At 43.2% G+C, this 19,738-nt stretch overlaps 2 protein-coding genes across 2 annotated transcripts in view; one reads left to right on the plus strand and one right to left on the minus strand.

Moving 5' to 3' along the window:
* Positions 1 to 17,939, minus strand: part of mettl15 (methyltransferase 15, mitochondrial 12S rRNA N4-cytidine) — a 190,079-nt gene extending 172,140 nt beyond the window's left edge. The window contains exons 1-2 of the mRNA XM_060911231.1: positions 17,898 to 17,939; positions 13,850 to 14,114 (exon numbers count right to left, since the gene is read on the minus strand). Of these exons, the coding sequence (XP_060767214.1) occupies positions 13,850 to 14,107 (258 nt within the window). The 5' untranslated portion in view covers positions 14,108 to 14,114; positions 17,898 to 17,939. The remainder of the gene's footprint in view (positions 1 to 13,849; positions 14,115 to 17,897) is intronic.
* A 745-nt stretch (positions 17,940 to 18,684) lies between these two features.
* The window catches only part of kif18a (kinesin family member 18A), a 109,723-nt gene continuing 108,669 nt past the window's right edge, over positions 18,685 to 19,738 (plus strand). Inside the window, exon 1 of the mRNA XM_060911223.1 lies at positions 18,685 to 18,809. The gene's annotated coding sequence lies outside the window, so the exon portion shown is untranslated. The remainder of the gene's footprint in view (positions 18,810 to 19,738) is intronic.

Genomic DNA, 19,738 nt, shown 5'->3' on the forward strand with positions numbered 1-19,738 from the left:
AAAAGAATTTCAGATATCATGCAGAAAAAGAAATTTAAATGCATTCACAAAATTTCATGTTGATTTTACCCAGGAAAAACCTACTGGAGCCAGAGTAGTGATAACACACTAAAATGTACCTTGTAAGGTTGTTATTTAACCTGAGAAATAAAAAAGAACTTTATTCATAAAATGTTTATGAACTGAAACTACAGGAGTCACTGGTGTGTAACGTGTATAACATGGTCGTAATTTTGTTGGACAGCCTACGACTTTCACCTCCCTTGCCGCCATTTCATGCATCCTGGATGTCTCGCGCAGTGACATCACACGAGTGTGTCTGGAGATCCCCATGACCTAGTTACCTTAGTCTTAACACTTCAGAGTAGGAATTAGCGGGCACCTGTTACGCGCGTAAGAGCTGGACGGAGGGTTACAACCGTACATTTAAATCCAAATAAAAGAAATTTATCAGAATTTTTTGCCAAAAAAACCTCAATAGCGGTCAGATTTATATCCATTTAACACACATACACCCGGCTTTTCATCTCATCTCATTCTCTCTAGCCGCTTTATCCTGTTCTACAGGGTCGCAGGCAAGCTGGAGCCTATCCCAGCTGACTACGGGCGAAAGGCGGGGTACACCCTGGACAAGTCGCCAGGTCATCACAGGGCTGACACATAGACACAGACAACCATTCACACTCACATTCACACCTACGCTCAATTTAGAGTCACCAGTTAACCTAACCTGCATGTCTTTGGACTGTGGGGGAAACCGGAGCACCCGGAGGAAACCCACGCGGACACGGGGAGAACATGCAAACTCCGGACAGAAAGGCCCTCGCCGGCCACGGGGCTCGAACCCGGACCTTCTTGCTATGAGGCGACAGCGCTAACCACTACACCACCGTGCCGCCCTACACTAGGATTTTATTTAATTTTAAAAATAGCCTTTTAAACTCTAGCTGAATGGCCGTAAATTGGATGGACAGAGGATGTTACGCACGTGACACGATTTTTGATCGGCGCTCATGTGGATTTGGGAAGAGTTACAATGAAAATATTTTTCCAGGTTTAACTTTGAGTTTAAGCCTTTCCATCGGTACACTAGAGTAAAATTTTAATTTGATCTTATTAGAGTGACATTGGATTGAAATACCAGCACCAATTTTGTCAGAAGACAGGTCTCCAAAACAGTGCATTATTTGACAGACTTTTTTCATCTCATTATCTCATTATCTCTAGCCGCTTTATCCTGTTCTACAGGGTCGCAGGCAAGCTGGAGCCTATCCCAGCTGACTATGGGTGAAAGGCGGGGTACACCCTGGACAAGTCGCCAGGTCATCACAGGGCTGACACATAGACACAGACAACCATTCACACTCACATTCACACCTACGGTCAATTTAGAGTCACCAGTTAACCTAACCTGCATGTCTTTGGACTGTGGGGGAAACCGGAGCACCCGGAGGAAACCCACGCGGACACGGGGAGAACATGCAAACTCCACACAGAAAGGCCCTCGCCGGCCACGGGGCTCGAACCCGGACCTTCTTGCTGTGAGGCGACAGCGCTAACCACTACACCACCGTGCCGCCTGACAGACTTTTTTTTTTTTTTAAACCCAACAATATTCTTTGCTTATTTTATCAATACTATCTGACAGACATACAATGACCACAAAAAAAAAAAATTGTTTTTTATTTCTATTTATTCTCACTCATGCTACACAACCACAAACCTGGCATATGTAACCCCTTATCACAGAAAGAGCCATATTATTATTATTTTTAAATGTCCTAATTTTTTCTTCAAGCAACTCCATATGGGATGTTCCATCAAACTGAGCTGGGGGGGGGGGACACCCCACTTCTTTGATATCTCTGGAAATATAGGATACTTTAAACTCAAAGCTCAGCCTCTTGACCCGACAAGCATAACGAACGCCACGTGTATGACACTGCAGGTTCCCAGCAAAAGCATGAGTTCCCTGATTATGCTTTATTTAATTGCCTGATTATACCCAGGCACTTTTGGCAAGCTCTCCCTGCACCAGTTGGCCCATGGGCGGATGATGGTCAAGTTGAGAGATGCAAACTTTAGTCAGGAGCTGAATGCTTGACTCACTCACTGACCCAAGGCTTCCACCTGCACCGGCAATGTTTCTAACCGTAGGACCCGGACAACTCCATGCTGAGCCACTCGCCACAGCAGAAGGCCCTTTGACTCATGCCCATCTGGCCTGCTAGCACGTTAAGAGTACGCCAAGGTCCCTGCTAACACCACGCTACCTCGCCCGAACGGATCGGAGAGCCTTCGAAGTTTTGGTGATGAACAAGTTCCCTTGCAGCACGACTGCATGTGGTTACTAAAGGAGATGACAAGTCAACAAGCCGCCTCCGACTTCTCCCACGTGTGCACAGCATTACACAAACACAGAAGTACAAAATCACACCCCGGACAAGATATTATTTGCACTCGACAAATTATTATATACTATGTACACTTGCAAGAAAGAGAGAAGCATACATCAAATTTTATTATATACCGAGATGATATGCTCAACAATCTGAGCAAACTCAAAGGATGATGATACTTCACAAATGAAATTCAGACTTTCTGCATTATTTCTGCCCTAATCTTCCAAAACAAAGGGAGCGGAGTTTTTTTCCTCCGTATACACTCACCGGCCACTATATTAGGAACACCCATACATTCACCCACCGTTTGATACAGTTATCTAATCAGCCGATCCCTTGACAGCAGAACAATGCATAAAAATCATGCAGATACAAATCAAGAGCTTCAGTTAGTGTTCACTTCAAACATCCGAATGGGAAAAACTGCGATCTCAAAAAGTGTGACTTTCTTTCACCGTGGTATGGGTGTTGGTTTGAGCCAGATGGACTGGTTTGAGTATTTCAGAAACTGCTGATCTCCTGGGGGTTTTCACACACAACAGTCTCGAGAGTTTACACAGAACGGTGCGAAAAACAAAAAACATTGAGTGAGTGACAGTTCTCTGGGTGGAAACGAACGCCTTGTTGATAAGAGGGGTCAGAGGGAAATGGTCAGATTGGTTCGAGCTTTTTTGCCAAGAAGGCTATAGTAACTCATAGCAACTCTTTACAACCATGGTGAGCAGAAAAGCATCTCAGCATGCAACAGCAGAAGACCACGTTGGGTTCCGCTCCTGCAGCCAAGAACAAGAATCTTAGAATCAAGAACATGTTGCTATTAAAGTGGCCAGTGAGTGTGTATCATTTTACTTGTGAATATCTTCAACATCTAAAACACATGAACCTGACTTTTTCCCTTCCAGTTTATCGCAGTGCCATGTGGCTATGCTCTCCAGAACTTTGTGTGGATCGTTGGTATGTCAGGGAACCTGTCGACCTCACAGGGTGTGAGAAGGGAAGTTCATGCCAGTGGGATATCAGTCTACACTGATGGCCAAATTTCAGAGACAGAGCCATGTCCTTATCTCAGCAAAAGGAACATTAGCACCAACCTGTGGAGTCTGGCTGGAGGTTGGATAATCACTAGGTGCAATTGTGCAATGTGATGGCAAGACACACACACACACAACTTTAGCATAGATGGGGACTTGACCATATACACAGATCAGCCAGAACACTACAGCCACCTGCATAATATTGTACAAGTCTCCTTGTGCTCCCAAAACAGCTCTGACCCATTGAGGCAGGGAGTCCTTAAGTCCTCTGAAGGTGTGCTGTGGTATCTGGCACTACGACATTAGCAGCAGATCCTTTAAGTCCTGCAAGTTGTGAGGCGGGGCCTCCATGGATCGGACTTGTTTATCCTGCACATCCCACAGATGCTGAATCAGACTGAGATCTGGGGAATTTGGAGGCCGAGTCAACACCTTGAACTCTTTGTCATGTTCCTGAACAGTTTTTGCAGTGTGTCAGGGCGCATCATCCTGCTGAAAGAGGCCACTGCCATTAGGGAATACCGATACCATGAAGGGGTGTACCTGTTCTGCAACAATGTTTAGGTAGGTAGTACGTGTCAAAGTAACATCCACAGGAAGGCCAGGATCCAAGGTCATCCAGCAGAACATTGCCCAGAACATCACACTACCTCCACCAGCTTGCCTTCTTCCCATAGCACATCCTGGTGCCATCTGTTCTCAGGTAAGCGATGCACACACACCAGACTGTCCACATGATGTAAAAGAAAATGTGATTCATCAAACCAGGCCTTCTTCCATTGCTCCATGATCCAATTCTGATACTCATGTGCCTACTGTAAGCCCTTTTGGGAGTGGATAGGCATCAGCAAGGTCTCTCTGCCAGGTTTGTGGCTAGGCAGCCCCATATGCTGCAAGATGAAAAACACTGCTTTCTGACACCTTTCCATCATAGCCAGCATTAACCTTTTCAGCAATTTGTGCTACAGTAGCTTTTCTGTGGGATTGGACCAGACGAACTTGCCTTCACTCCCCACGTGCATGAAGGAGTCTTGGGTGTCCGTGACCCTGTCGCCGGTTCACTGGTTGTTCTTCCTTGGAGCATTTTTGGTAGGTACTAACCAGTGCATACCAGGAACACCCCACAAGACCTGCTGTTTTGGAGATACTCTGACCAAGTTGTCAAGCAATCACAATTTGGCTCTTGTCAGAATCGCTCAGATCTTTGCACTTGCCCATTTTTCCTGCTTCCAACACATCAACTTTGAGAACGACCTTTTTGGCTCAGCCTTTGGCTGAAGCCCATAGACGCACCTGCCTGTATGTGTATGTTTAACCAAGTCTGAACGTGTTTAAGAATGTAATTGGCGTGCCAGCCTCAGGTAGTGATTCCACAGTCGCAGTGAGGTGCTACTGCATTCTGACTACGTGAGTGCCAAGTTACATAACCTCAGTTCGCGACATAATCCTCCATGGCCGAGTGGTCTAGGGTGCTGTCCAGGAAAGGAACAGATTTTGCAACGTCAGTTCGAATTCTGTGATGATCTGGCAACTTGTCCAGGGTGTACCCTGCCTCTCGCCCATAGTCAACTGGGATAGGCTCCAGCTTGTCCACGACCCTGCACAGGATAAGCGGTTACGGATAATGGATGGAATGGATGGTTCGAATCCTGGCATTGACATAAAAGGTTGAGTGCAGACCTGCACAGGTCTCTAGTTACATTTATGGCATTTGGCAGATTCCCTTTTCCAGCGTGACTTACAGTGGGGCAAAAAAGTATTTAGTCAGCCACCAATTGTGCAAGTTCTCCCACTTAAAAAGATGAGAGAGGCCTGTAATTTTCATCATAGGTACTCTTCAACGATGAGAGAGACCAAGTAGGGAGAAAGAATCCAGGAAATCACATTGTAGGATTTTTAATGAATTAATTGGTAAATTCCTTGGTAAAATAAGTATTTGGTCACCTACAAACAAGCAAGATTTCTGGCTCTCACAGACCTGTAACTTTTTCTTTAAGAGGCTCCTCTGTCCTCCACTCGTTACCTGTATTAATGGAACCTGTTTGAACTCGTTATCAGTATAAAAGACACCTGTCCACAACCTCAAACAGTCACACTCCAAACTCCACTATGGCCAAGACCAAAGAGCTGTCAAAGGACACCAGAAACAAAATTGTAGACCTGCACCAGGCTGGGAAGACTGAATCTGCAATAGGTAAGCAGCTTGGTGTGAAGAAATCAACTGTGGGAGCAATTATTAGAAAATGGAAGACATACAAGACCACTGATAATCTCCCTCGATCTGGGGCTCCACGCAAGATCTCACCCCGTGGGGTCAAAATGATCACAAGAACAGTGAGCAAAAATCCAAGAACCACACGGGGGGACCTAGTGAATGACCTGCAGAGAGCTGGGACCAAAGTAACAAAGGCTACCATCAGTAACACACTACGCCGCCAGGGGCTCAAATCCTGCAGTGCCAGACGTGTCCCCCTGCTTAAGCCAGTACATGTCCAGGCCCGTCTGAAGTTTGCTAGAGAGCATTTGGATGATCCAGAAGAGGATTGGGAGAATGTCATATGGTCAGATGAAACCAAAATAGAACTTTTTGGTAAAAACTCAACTTGTCGTGTTTGGAGGAGAAAGAATGCTGAGTTGCATCCAAAGAACACCATACCTACTGTGAAGCATGGGGGTGGAAACATCATGCTTTGGGGCTGTTTTTCTGCAAAGGGACCAGGACGACTGATCCGTGTAAAGGAAAGAATGAATGGGGCCATCTATCGTGAGATTTTGAGTGAAAACCTCCTTCCATCAGCAAGGGCATTGAAGATGAAATGTGGCTGGGTCTTTCAGCATGACAATGATCCCAAACACACCGCCCGGGCAACGAAGGAGTGGCTTCGTAAGAAGCATTTCAAGGTCCTGGAGTGGCCTAGCCAGTCTCCAGATCTCAACCCCATAGAAAATCTTTGGGGGGAGTTGAAAGTCCGTGTTGCCCAGCGACAGCTCCAAAACATCACTGCTCTAGAGGAGATCTGCATGGAGGAATGGGCCAAAATACCAGCGACAGTGTGTGAAAACCTTGTGAAGACTTACAGAAAACGTTTGACCTCTGTCATTGCCAACAAAGGGTGTATAACAAAGTATTGAGATGAACTTTTGTTATTGACCAAATACTTATTTTCCACCATAATTTGCAAATAAATTCTTTAAAAATCAGACAATGTGATTTTCTGGATTTTTTTTTCTCATTCTGTCTCTCATAGTTGAAGTGTACCTATGATGAAAATTACAGGCCTCTCTCATCTTTTTAAGTGGGAGAACTTGCACAATTGGTGACTGACTAAATACTTTTTTTGCCCCACTGTATGTAAATGCTTTGAAGTTATTATCAATAAATACATCATGATACTGGTTTAGGGCGGCACGGTGGTGTAGTGGTTAGCGCTGTCGCCTCACAGCAAGAAGGTCCTGGGTTCGAGCCCCGGGGCCGGCGAGGGCCTTTCTGTGTGGAGTTTGCATGTTCTCCCCGTGTCCGCGTGGGTTTCCTCCGGGTGCTCCGGTTTCCCCCACAGTCCAAAGACATGCAGGTTAGGTTAACTGGTGACTCTAAATTGACCGTAGGTGTGAATGTGAGTGTGAATGGTTGTCTGTGTCTATGTGTCAGCCCTGTGATGACCTGGCGACTTGTCCAGGGTGTACCCCGCCTTTCGCCCGTAGTCAGCTGGGATAGGCTCCAGCTTGCCTGCGACCCTGTAGAAGGATAAAGCGGCTAGAGATAATGAGATGAGATGAGATGATACTGGTTTACGAGGTCATGGACTAAGAATACCATCAGTCTAAAAACTCAGCTGGGAAGGTAATATAGTAAGAAAAGCATACAGACAACACTGTTTTATGAAAGTGCTGAAATTGTACACCTAGTGCTAATTTAAGTCTTGCCATTGTACCCTTGGAGCCTGGTATAGAACTACCCCCTTGTGCATAAATCCAAGGGATGATGGCTTGAAATGGGTGTCTTTAAAACTGCCTTTTGGTGAGCCCTCATGCCAGCAAAAGAGCTACAGTCTTGCTTTGCATTCACTGATGGCCAGATGACTCTAGGGTGACTTGGTGGTTGAATCTGGGATTTCTGCCCAAAGTCATATCACCCAACGTTGTGAATCACTCATTTGGCCTTGCAGCCTTTAATGAGGGTTTGCTCGTGGTGCATTTCTTGCTATACCCATTCCACACCCTAAATTATTATTTAGACCAGATGACAGCCATCCAATTCTCAGACCAACTGTTCATCTGCCAGGGCGGAAAGACACAATCAGCTCCCTTGTCTAAGCAGAGGCTTGCTCGCAAGGTGGTGGACCATCGGCAGGACGCCCACCCCCTACTGTGACATGCCACTCTACGATGAGATTCTCCTCCTCATAGTATTATCAGGGGTTCACAGAACCATACTGACATCTATAACTAGGGAATTGGTGAGTTTATTGTGTCTGCTGGTGATTCACTTTTAATAATCACACATCCCATTGGCCACTATGCCATTCATTTCACAAAGAATTTCATCCTCAGCACAAATGGCCAATATCTTCTTTTATTTAATGTGTCTTTCCTGGGATCGATTTTTGTTCACACATGATTTAAACCTGCCAATTTTATTTGGTCTTGTCGTGTTAACTCTTGCACGCATATGCATTTAAACCCCTTTACTTTTAATTTAAAGGTGCCGACTGCAAAGTCACTTGAAATTTTCTAATTTTTTTTATTGTCCATGGCATTTTCCTATGTCTCGTAAGAACAATATCGTGTGGACAAGATGTGATCATTTTGATGTCCTGAGGGTCGCTTTTCTCTGTTTTGGGACCGAATCTCCTCCCTCTTGAGGTAAACAGGATGGCCCTACGGAAACAGCCGAACGCAAGGAGCTTTAACTAATTAACATAACTATGGAACTGCATCACACCAAGATGGCGACGTGCGGAAAACATCGTGACTCTGCATCGACCTCGGAGAGTTTTGAGTCGCAGGGATGCAATTTGTGGTTGACATTTGCGTGAAACAAAAGACGAAGATATCTTTTCTCTGTTACTGCTTTTGTGTTATCGTTTCTTTCTCTGGAAGATCAAAACATTAGGTGTATAACTCCATACTCGATACTACACAGTCGAGCTCATGTATTCGAACACTGATAGCTAAGCACTAGCTAGAATGGTTTAGTTATCGGTCCAGAAAAATGACACGTCATCAAACCTTGCTCTATCTTGCAGTTGCACTCACTAGGCAGGCTTTCCTTTTCTTTTCCGCTGGCTTTTAGGTGGCGGGAGAGCCGAGTCCGCCATGTTTGCCCATTCCGACATGTTTTGGTTAAAAGTAGGTCAAAAACACACCCCATGGTGGTCACGTGATATTGTTGCTAACTTGCTTCGGAAATCTCCAGAATCGTAGAACACAATACGCATTTTATCTTGGCAAAACATTTACACATAGGATACACGGCGTGTGCAGCAGCGAAACATCTTGAAACGCCAACAGCAATAGAAATAGAACATTTTGCCCAGAATTCAACTTTACAGTCAGAATCTTTAAAAGTGCTATGAAAGTGCATGTGTAAAGAAAAAAAGAACAAACACTATGTCAAGTGGCCGCAAGAGAAAATTCGCTATAGGAAGTTTAATCATGTGCAGCAGTTACATAATGTTCGTCCATCAAACCACATGTTTCTTAAATGTCATGTCACACTGATGCAGGAAGAGGTGTCTGAAAAAAGGCATGCTGTTTATGCCACACTTTCTTTTCATGTGTTTTATAATTTATGCATCGCTTTTCTAACTAATATAAAATGGCAAAAATAAACAGAGCTCACAAATGGAACTCGACAGATGACTTGCAACCACGTGATCAAAATGTGCTACGTCATGAGCGTCCGCCATGATGGTGGATATAGAGATCCTGCAGTCACGTGACCGGAAAGTACACAACCGCCATCTTGTCGGTCAAAAACGCCGCTGAATACTGCTGCACTCGTGTACAGAATGGATCAATTTCAACCGACGGACTACACGGCTCATTTTTCTAATGAACAGATAACTAGATATATGTCTAAAATAAACGATCTACAGATTAGTGACTCTTATGGCTTACCGGACGGAGTTTCACGACCGGATTTTGAACTGCCAGCGGAATACCCGGACGTGTATGATTACCTCATTAACTTTCCCTCGCTGTTCAGTGGTGAAGCACTGCGTGCCTATAAATCTCTGGACAGTTATCTTTACAGAAATTCAGGATTTGTCAGCGACTCAGATATGGCATCTTGTAAACAAGAATCCTCATTGGATGGGTAAGTCACTTAAGTATTGAGTATAGCACTGACCAGCCGATTATAGAATAGAATAAGGTAATTCCAGCTGTAATTCCAAGTCGTCCGTCTTGTTTACATGGATCTGGCGTTGGAGAGGTAGAGGCTTAGCAGTGGAGGTTTGAGTGGCTGTTTTCTGAGCTTAGTCAACAGGCCGGCTCTGCAGCCTCGCTTTTGCTTCCACTCCCGGCGCCGCCTCCTTCGCTTTGCTTCCGATAACAATCCACGGAGACCCCGCTGGTCTCGCTATCTCGTTCGGAATGTTGTGCATGCGATGGAAATCGCTACAAACCGTCATTTTCTGCTGGAAACCAATGCCCAGTAAGTCCATACGGTTGTAGTGGATATTGAAGTCCGGTACAGACGAACAACACGCAAAAATACACACAAAAAACATAAAAAACGTGCACAGGTAGGGAGAGCTTGTAGCCGCAGCCGTTGTAGTAGAATTGTATATAGTAGGGTTTTCCAGAAGAAAAGGTAGAAGTAAAAGCAGAAGTAGAACCAGAAGTAGAAGGCGGAATATGGCGTTTGACCGACAAGATGGCGTCTGTCACAATCTGGATCGGCTGTGACATCACATGCAAGTGCTCCATACAAAGCAACTAGGATGGCAGCCGCTGAAAGCGTGTCTGTAAACAATGCTGAATTCTCAGTATTACCACGATTTGAACGGTCAAGTCAAGACAGATATGTGGGGTTTTGACCCAGATTTTAAAAAGTCAGACTTTTCTGAAGATGCTTCTATTGACCATCGAGTACCCAGATATCACGTTCTATCTGGTTTGGTTGCCAAAGAATCAAGTCCAACCTTGGAGGAAACACAGCCCATTTTCTGAGTGGGCGCCCAGTCTGGATTGTTTCTATCATATAATTTTGCTGGCGCTCCAACACTACATTCACACTGCAGGCTGAAGTGACTCAAATCCGATTTTTTCGCCCATATGTGACCTGTATCCGATCTTTTATTGACAATATGAACGACACAGATCCGATTTTTTCAAATCCGACCCAGGCCGTTTGGATATGTGGTCCTAATTCCGATTCCTATCCGATCTTTTCATATGCGACTTCAGTCTGAACCGCCAGGTCGCATTCATCCGACTTACACGTCATCAGCAAGCCACAAACGTCACTATTCTGCGCTGAAGTAGGCGGCGGGTCTCTCAAAAAAAGTTACAACAACATGGCGCATGACACGTTCCTTTGAACGGAGGTTGCAGTCACTACCCCGCAGAACGCCTGAGCCAAAACCCTTGCCCTCTTCCTTCTCAACCTCCTCCTTAACATCAGGCTATTGTGCATGTTCTGGCTCCGTCGCAACAACAACTGCATCATCGCCAGGTACTCCATGCTGGCTACTGTCATACACAGGAAACTTTAGGTTACTTCCGTAAACACTGGCCATGCTCACTGCGTGTGACGTCGTCGTATCCTGCAATGCGCATGCGGAACACTTTTAGGCAGCTGGGCCATAGAAGGTTCACGCTGCACGCTGCATGCTGCACGCTGCACGCGTGTAAAGAAAAGTGGACAAACGTAGCATGACTTGCTCTGGGCCATAGAACGGCGTTCACGTTGCACGCTGCACACTTCACGCGTGAAGCGAGAAATGAACATGCACACTTTTTTCTAGGCGTGAAGATGGAAATTCCAGTCAATGCATGCACGACCCCAAGGTCACCGCCGTGCCAGCCAATCAGAACGGGTCTAGGGAGATAAAATGGACGACTACCGAGAAAAGTTGAAGTTTAATGGCCCAGGGTCCGGTTCTTCACGTGAACGTGTAGCGTGTAGCGTGCAGCATGCAGCGTGAACCTTCTATGGCCCAGCTGCCTTAGGTCGCTTTTCGTTCATACTGAGGATCACATACAAGTCGCATATATTTGTTAATGTGAACGACCTCACAAAAAAATCGGATTTCACAAAAAAATCGGAACTGAGCATTAAGCCTTGCAGTGTGAACGTAGCGCTAGAAGCGAAATGGTAATGCACGTGTTAAAATTATAACAACGACCGAGTGAACCACGACAAGAGAACGCTCATTTTATAGCAAAATTCTAGCAACACAAAAGAAAATTCTTCCGTGACATTATTGAGAGAGCTTTAGAATCTCACCTGAGATAAAATGATCACTGCAAACACGAGCTGTTTTGGTTTTAGCCTCTGTTAGATCAGCCCTGCCGATGTTGTTCAGCCGTGCTCGTCTCCTCTCCGTACTAAGCCTCAGAGTTTCCTCGCCCTCTTTCCGAATCACGGACGGAATTCTAAAAAATCAGAATGTGCCACGGTCCTCGTGACCATATACAGCACAAAGATGCCTTGCCTTGCCTATGGTCCACGTCATCTCTGCCGATGGGGAACTCTCGCCTGACATCTGTCATGGCACCTTTCTCGTCACAGGGTTCTTCTTTGAGAGTTCGTAGCGGGTGTTAAAAAAAATAAAATAATAATAATAATAATATTATCACAGGGGCGGCACGGTGGTGTAGTGGTTAGCGCTGTCGCCTCACAGCAAGAAGGTCCTGGGTTCGAGCCCCGTGGCCGGCGAGGGCCTTTCTGTGTGGAGTTTGCATGTTCTCCCCGTGTCCGCGTGGGTTTCCTCCGGGTGCTCCGGTTTCCCCCACAGTCCAAAGACATGCAGGTTAGGTTAACTGGTGACTCTAAATTGACCGTAGGTGTGAATGTGAGTGTGAATGGTTGTCTGTGTCTATGTGTCAGCCCTGTGATGACCTGGCGACTTGTCCAGGGTGTACCCTGCCTTTCGCCCGTAGTCAGCTGGGATAGGCTCCAGCTTGCCTGCGACCCTGTAGAAGGATAAAGCGGCTACAGATAATGAGATGAGATGAATAATATCACAACAAAATAATATCACAGCTGGCCTCAGGCTGTGAGCAAGTAGGTGACCCTCTTCCGTACTTGCGTCCCCTGTGTGCTTAGGTTCAGAGTGGACTCAGATTGAGACGCAAATCACGTTGCCAACACACAGAATAAAAAGGTCAGTGGGCCAACCCAAACAGGGACTGACCTAGGCAAGCGGTCATTGGGGTGTCTCTCCAAGGAGTTGGAAGATCCTCTTCCGACCCATGTATGGCAGCCTGCCCATCACCATTTCCTAGCTGGCTGTTGCCTGCGCATGCTTGAGCTCTTCCGCCCTGGTGCTAGGTACCCCCATGTTTCTTTGTCATCCAGGCTGGCATGCTCAGGACACTGGTGAAAAAAAGGGGCATGGGACCCCTCCATGCTGTGACCGTTGGGCTCCAGAGATGGTACTGATCTGATGTGTGGATTTATGCAGTCTTGTCCGCTCAGAAGTGCTGACACTTCAGGTGGCATGGGACAAAAATGCACAAAGATATGGCATAGCTAAAAGAACGCTTAAAGCAGTGGAAAAGCAAAGAGAGTTGCGGACGCGTGACTATGTTTTGTATGGAATGTCACTTGATCCCACATTTGTATATCCACCAACATGGCCGACATCCGGGTTTCTATTTTGCTTTGACGTCACTTGCAAGTCAAGGATTGGTCAGCACTACGAAACTATGATTGTTTTTTTTTTTAAGTTACAATATGGGGCGGCACAGTGGTGTAGTGGTTAGCACTGTCGCCTCACAGCAAGAAGGTCCGGGTTCGAGCCCCGTGGCCGGCGAGGGCCTTTCTGTGTGGAGTTTGCATGTTCTCCCCGTGTCCGCGTGGGTTTCCTCCGGGTGCTCCGGTTTCCCCCACAGTCCAAAGACATGCAGGTTAGGTTAACTGGTGGCTCTAAATTGACCGTAGGTGTGAATGTGAGTGTGAATGGTTGTCTGTGTCTATGTGTCAGCCCTGTGATGACCTGGCGACTTGTCCAGGGTGTACCCCGCCTTTCGCCCGTAGTCAGCTGGGATAGGCTCCAGCTTGCCTGCGACCCTGTAGAACAGGATAAAGCGGCTAGAGATAATGAGATGAGATGAGAAGTTACAATATGGTATATCAATATCTTGTGCTTTAATGTTAGCCCATACTACCGTAAAAACATCACTTAAATTCTCCAGAGACGAAAAAAAATTGTGACAAATCGATAAACAGAAGTTCCTGACCTGGCCTGGTTTAATGTCCATGTACTGCAGGACCTCCTTCAGCAGAACTGGAGTGTGTGGTTCTTGGTCAGTCTGCACCGTCAAATGGTTTGTGCTTCTGCTCTGGCAGTCTGGTGTGAAAGGAGAAGAACTGGAGCAGAAATACGGAGGCTGCTTTGGCTTCTTCCAGCAATGGCTAGATGGACACTTGTGCACTCTCCACTTCCCACAACAAGCCAAGCGCAGGGGGAACGACAAGCCATGACAGGACAGCATCATTTGGGAACTGAAAATCGATAAAGATCCAGAGTTCGGATTTATCATCTGCAGAAATGAAGTTTCCATAGAATATCGTTTTTAAAAAATTACAGTATACTATGACTACTCCTGCTCATAATAATAATAATAATAATAATTATAACACCACCACCACAATGACAAACCACAATGACGAGAAAATTAATTCTGCCATTCTTCATAGGTTTGTATGAAACTTTTCTTTGTAAAAGCTAATTACGTGTGTAAGTAGTAGAAATGTCCAGGAAACAGTTACGTGCAATAAACAACTAATCACTGACATTCAAGCAAAATTATTTGTATCAACCTTCTGCGGATACCAGTGTTTAGTAATGTTTTTTATTATATTTATTCATAATAGATTTTATTTTTCGTCAAGTTTTTCGTAAAAATAAAAATTCTTGAAAATAATTCTTGTTTACTCTTTATTTATTAAGAGATGATATTAGATACCGTTTACATAAAATTGCTGACTAGAAATACAATCTCAATTCCAAAAGTTGGGACCCTGTGTAAAACATGAATAAAATAAAAGCAGAATGCCATAATTTGCAAATCATGGAAACTCAATATGTCATTGAAAATAGCACAAAGGCAACAAACCAGATGTCAAAACTGAGAAAAAATAAATAAGTTATATATTAGGTTTTTTTTTTTTAAATATACGCTCATTTTGAATTTGTTGTCAGTAACCCCTTTCAGAAAAGTTGGAACGGGGCATGTTTACCATGGTGTTGCATCACCTCTACTTTTAACAACAGACTGTAAACATGTGGGAACTGTAGAAACCAATTGTTGTAGTTTTGAAAGAGAAATGTTCTCCCATTCTTGCCTGATATACAGTTCCAGTTGCTCAACAGTTCGGGGTCTCCTTTGTCATATTTTGCGCTTCATAATGCACCAAATGTTGTAAACGGGAGACAGGTTTGGACTGCAGGCAGGCCAGTTTAGCACTCAGACTCTTATTACAGAGCCATGCAGTTTTAATTTGTACAGAAAGTGGTTCGGCATTGTCTTGCTGAAAGAAGGAAGGCCTTTCCTGAAAAAGATTTTGTCTGGATGGCTGCATATTGCTCTGAAAAGTGTATATATCATTCAGCATTAATGATGCCTTCCCAGATGTACAAGCTACCCATGTCATGTGCACTAATGCCCCCTCATACCATCCCAGATGCTGGCTTTTAAACTGTGCACTGATAACAAGCCAGATGGTCCCTCTTCTCTTTAGCCTGGAGGACGTGGTGTCCATGATTTCTAAAAAGAATTTCTACTTTTGATTCGTCAGACCTCGGAGCAATTTTCCACTTCGCCTCAGTCCATCATAAAAGAGCTCGGGCCCAGAGAAAGTAGCTGTGTTTCTGGCTAATGTTTATATCTGGTTTCAACTTGCATTTGTGGATGCAGTAATGAAGTGTTTTCACAGACTATGGTTTTCTGAAGTGTTCCTGAACCCATAGAGTGATTTCCACGACAAACACGTGTCTGCTTTTAATGCAGTGTCGCCTGAGGGCCTGAAGATCACAGGCACCCAGTGTCAGTTTTCAGCCTTGTCTCTTACATACAGAGATTTCTCCAGAGTCTCTGAACCTTTTAATCACATTATGTACCGTACCCAAATTCTTTGCTGTTTTACATTGAGGAACATCTCATTATCTCTAGCCGCTTTATCCTGTTCTACAGGGTCGCAGGCAAGCTGGAGCCTATCCCAGCTGACTACGGGCGAAAGGCGGGGTACACCCTGGACAAGTCGCCAGGTCATCACAGGGCTGACACAGACACAGACAACCATTCACACTCACATTCACACCTACGGTCAATTTAGAGTCACCAGTTAACCTAACCTGCATGTCTTTGGACTGTGGGGGGAACAGAAAGGCCCTCATCGGCCACGGGGCTCGAACCCAGACCTTCTTGCTGTGAGGCGACAGTGCTAACCACTACACCACCGTGCCACCCGGGACAAATGCTGCGTTCATGTGCTATGGGAAGATGATATTTTCCAGTTGAGAAGTGGTATTTACCAGTGTGTTGTGTTCACATGCTTTTGTTGTTGTTGACAAATTAAAGATGGTGGACCAGATTCAGAATCAGGCCTGTTATTTGGCTAAAACAATTATAGATTGCCTTGTTCATCAGCTGCAGCAGGAATATGAGTTATCAAAAGTCAAAAGGTAAATAATGCTGAATATTTCCTGATCATGACAAGTAGAGATTTTCTTAACGCACTGAATGCCACGCAGTTTTTGGAAATTTGGCTGTAGCCACAATGAGAGTAGCCAGTATCTAGATCATTCTTGGCATTCTTTGGACATCCACAGAATATTTTGTATTAGGCTATAATATACATATTATAATAATATACATAACATGACTCGTTTAAAAGGCGAGAGTCAGCTTTCTGTAGGTGAAAACCACTTCTTTCTTGGTTCATAAGCTAGTCTTGTACCGCTCGCCGCCATGTTGAAAAGGTTAAAGTTCATCTCATCTCGGCAACTCGTGTATCAAAATTTTCTACGAGTTGCCCAGTGGAAAATACCACAAGACGGGGCGTTCATGTGTGCTTTCCATGTCGGTGTTTGGTATTTACCATAATTCCCATAGCACATGAATGCACGAGAGTATTTAATTGGACGAACACATAATTAGTACAGGTTGAGTCATCAAAAAAAAAATCTTTAATTGCTTTCCTGGAAGTAATGAATATATATGAGTGATTCCACGCTTATGGGTACTGAAATGGGGACATGAACTTATTCACCTAAAACCATTTCTTTTTTTACCATCAGGTCACAAAACATGTAATCTTTAATGAATGATATGTTAAAAGATAACTTTAATTTTCTGAGATGTAATAAAAACATATTTATATGCCAAAGTCAAGCCTATGAGTTCCAAAATGATGTCTGTTACATTACTTCTGTTACGATTGTCCATCTCGCGTCTGTTACAAATTAATTACAATCTAGCTATATACCATGTTAATCTTATTGAAAGAATGTGTATGTTTATTCTACTACACATGTTTATTAATTATATTTGCTAAAACATCACCTTCCTATGTTTCAAAAAGTAATTCTACATTGTTAAAATTGAGAATATATATGTCCACAACACTTCTGTTACGTTCTGACTTTGGCATATAAATACGTTTTTATTACATCTCAGAAAATTAAAGTTATCTTTTAACATATCATTCATTAAAGATTACATGTTTTGTGACCTGATGGTGGTAAAAAAAGAAATGGTTTTAGGTGAATTTTTAAAAATAAGTTCATGTCCCCATTTCAGTACCCATAAGCGTGGAATCACTCATATATATATATATATATATATATATATATATATATATATATGGGTTCTTGTTTTTTTTTTATATTCTATCATATTCATGTCCATAAAACTCTGGGACAGTTGTTAAAGGATCTGAAACACCACTTCTGATTTCAGGGTCACTTTAAATGCACTTCCACTTCCACAGTTAAACTAACTTCAGTTGACACAATGGACAAAATAGCTTGACTTTACAAAACGTCCAAACCCTCTTTTAATATGTAATTAAAAGACACAATGGCAAATTGTGTCACAGATGATTTGCTTGTTTTGATGATGCATACTGAATAACCAAATGAAAATGTAGGCGTAGTGTGTTGAATTAAAATGTACACACTATATAAGTATAAATATAACTTGCAAAAATGTGTAAATTCACCACTGACTGTCTAAACAGCGATTATAGCAAAGACAGACAACATCGAGCAGAGAAACAACATACAGTTCAGCACCACTCGGCAAGCTGCAGCGGCATGGGCTGTGCTGGTGTGCACCTTCGAATTGGTCTCGGCTGCAACGTGCAGCGAATTCGCGTTCCTACCGCATCCAACATTTTTTAAAATTCATATCGTGGGAGATTTTATAGAGGTTTAAAATGTCAAAAATAAATGCCAGATCAAGCGTTGTTTTCGACATATTGATTCAAGTAATTCTTGCGTGTCTTATCAGGCTCTAATGGCATTCAACTGTCATTTAAACCAACTGCATCATGCAACTACGGTATGTTCAGATCTATCTCTTTCCTTGTATGGAATAATATACTTATTTTCAACTATATAAACTATTTTATTATGATTTATTGCAAAAAAACCCTTTTTTTAATTATTAAAAACAGTGAAAAGACACAAAAGACAGTGCCAGGGGGTTCTATACAGGCAGAAATCAGAGGAAAGAAATATGTTAAAGAGGATACATAAATCCAAGGTTTTGAGGGCTTTGGGTGTTTTCAAGGGGAAAAAAAAAGTTTTTAAAAATGTATTGCTTGGTTTCGCTTTCAAACACGATAAAAGGTTTCATTCAGATTAGACATTTTTGACTTCTGAATATGTGCTTTAGCGAGTTTTAAATTGAAAATAATAATAATCATCATCATCATAATTATCAACATAAAATATTGACAAAGTACTGACATTTGTTGTGGCTCTGACGTCACGGTTTTGAAACCCAGACCCCAATGTGGTGACGTCATGTGACGTGGATGTCCTCTCGTCCAATCAGGTGCCGCGTCTGTTGGGTGGCTTGTGTTTGAAAATCTTCGCGCTGAGAGCTGCGACTGAAAGGCATTATGCTATAAAGTGATATGTTTTAGATACATTTTGCACTTCGTTGTGGATATATATTGTTATTCCGAGAGGTAAATTAACTCTACGTTATTCTATAAACATGAAGCAATAGCTCACAAGTGTGTGAGAGTTGTGCTAGTTTTGTAGCTATCATAATGCTAAGCTAACATAATGCTAAGCTAACATAAGCTAAGCTAGCTGGCTAAAAAATGGCCATGCTGTTAAAACAGGCAAGACATATTTCATACATGCAAAAACAAGAAGGATTTTTAAGTTTTATAAACATTTAGCTAAAGATAATAATATTAATATTATTGTTGTAGGATTTGCAGAAAGTGACTTGCTCCAGTGCAGTTCATGTGTAGTAACTGTGGGGGGGAAAAAAGCTGCATAGGGTGTTGTCATGAAGAATAATTATTCACTGTTGCCCCTTTAAATATTATTATTGTTATTAAGCCAGATTTGTTTTTTTACTTTATTTCTCACGTAGCAGTGTAGGAAGACATGCACGAGAATCAGTGAATAAAGAATAAGACAACATTTTTCAGATAATGATTCTATATTTGCATGCATACAGTACAGTGCAGAAGTCTTAGGCACATGTAAATAAATACTGTAAACCAAAAATGGCTTAAAAATAATGAAATGAAATGTTTCAACAATGTTAAATACTATAAAAAGTCAAGAGTAAGCCATAATAAATGAAACAAAGTCAATATTTGGTGTGAGACGACCCTTTGGTTTAAAAAAAAAATAAAATAGTAGTCTCGGGTACGATGAGTTCAGTTTTATGCGGAATTTATCTGTAGGTTTTACTGAGCATCTTCCAGAACCAGCCCCAGTTCTTCTGGGCACTTTGACGGTCACACTCGCGTCTTCATTTTGCACCAAAACCCAGTAGGCTTCATTATGGTTTCTTTTTTAATCTGAAAGTGATAGTGGTCTCTTATGTAATATGCTGCTCAGATACAACCTTTTATTTTCTGTAACATTTAATTTT

The sequence above is a fragment of the Neoarius graeffei genome, chromosome 27 (genome assembly GCF_027579695.1).
Source record: "Neoarius graeffei isolate fNeoGra1 chromosome 27, fNeoGra1.pri, whole genome shotgun sequence".
NCBI lineage: Eukaryota > Metazoa > Chordata > Actinopteri > Siluriformes > Ariidae > Neoarius > Neoarius graeffei.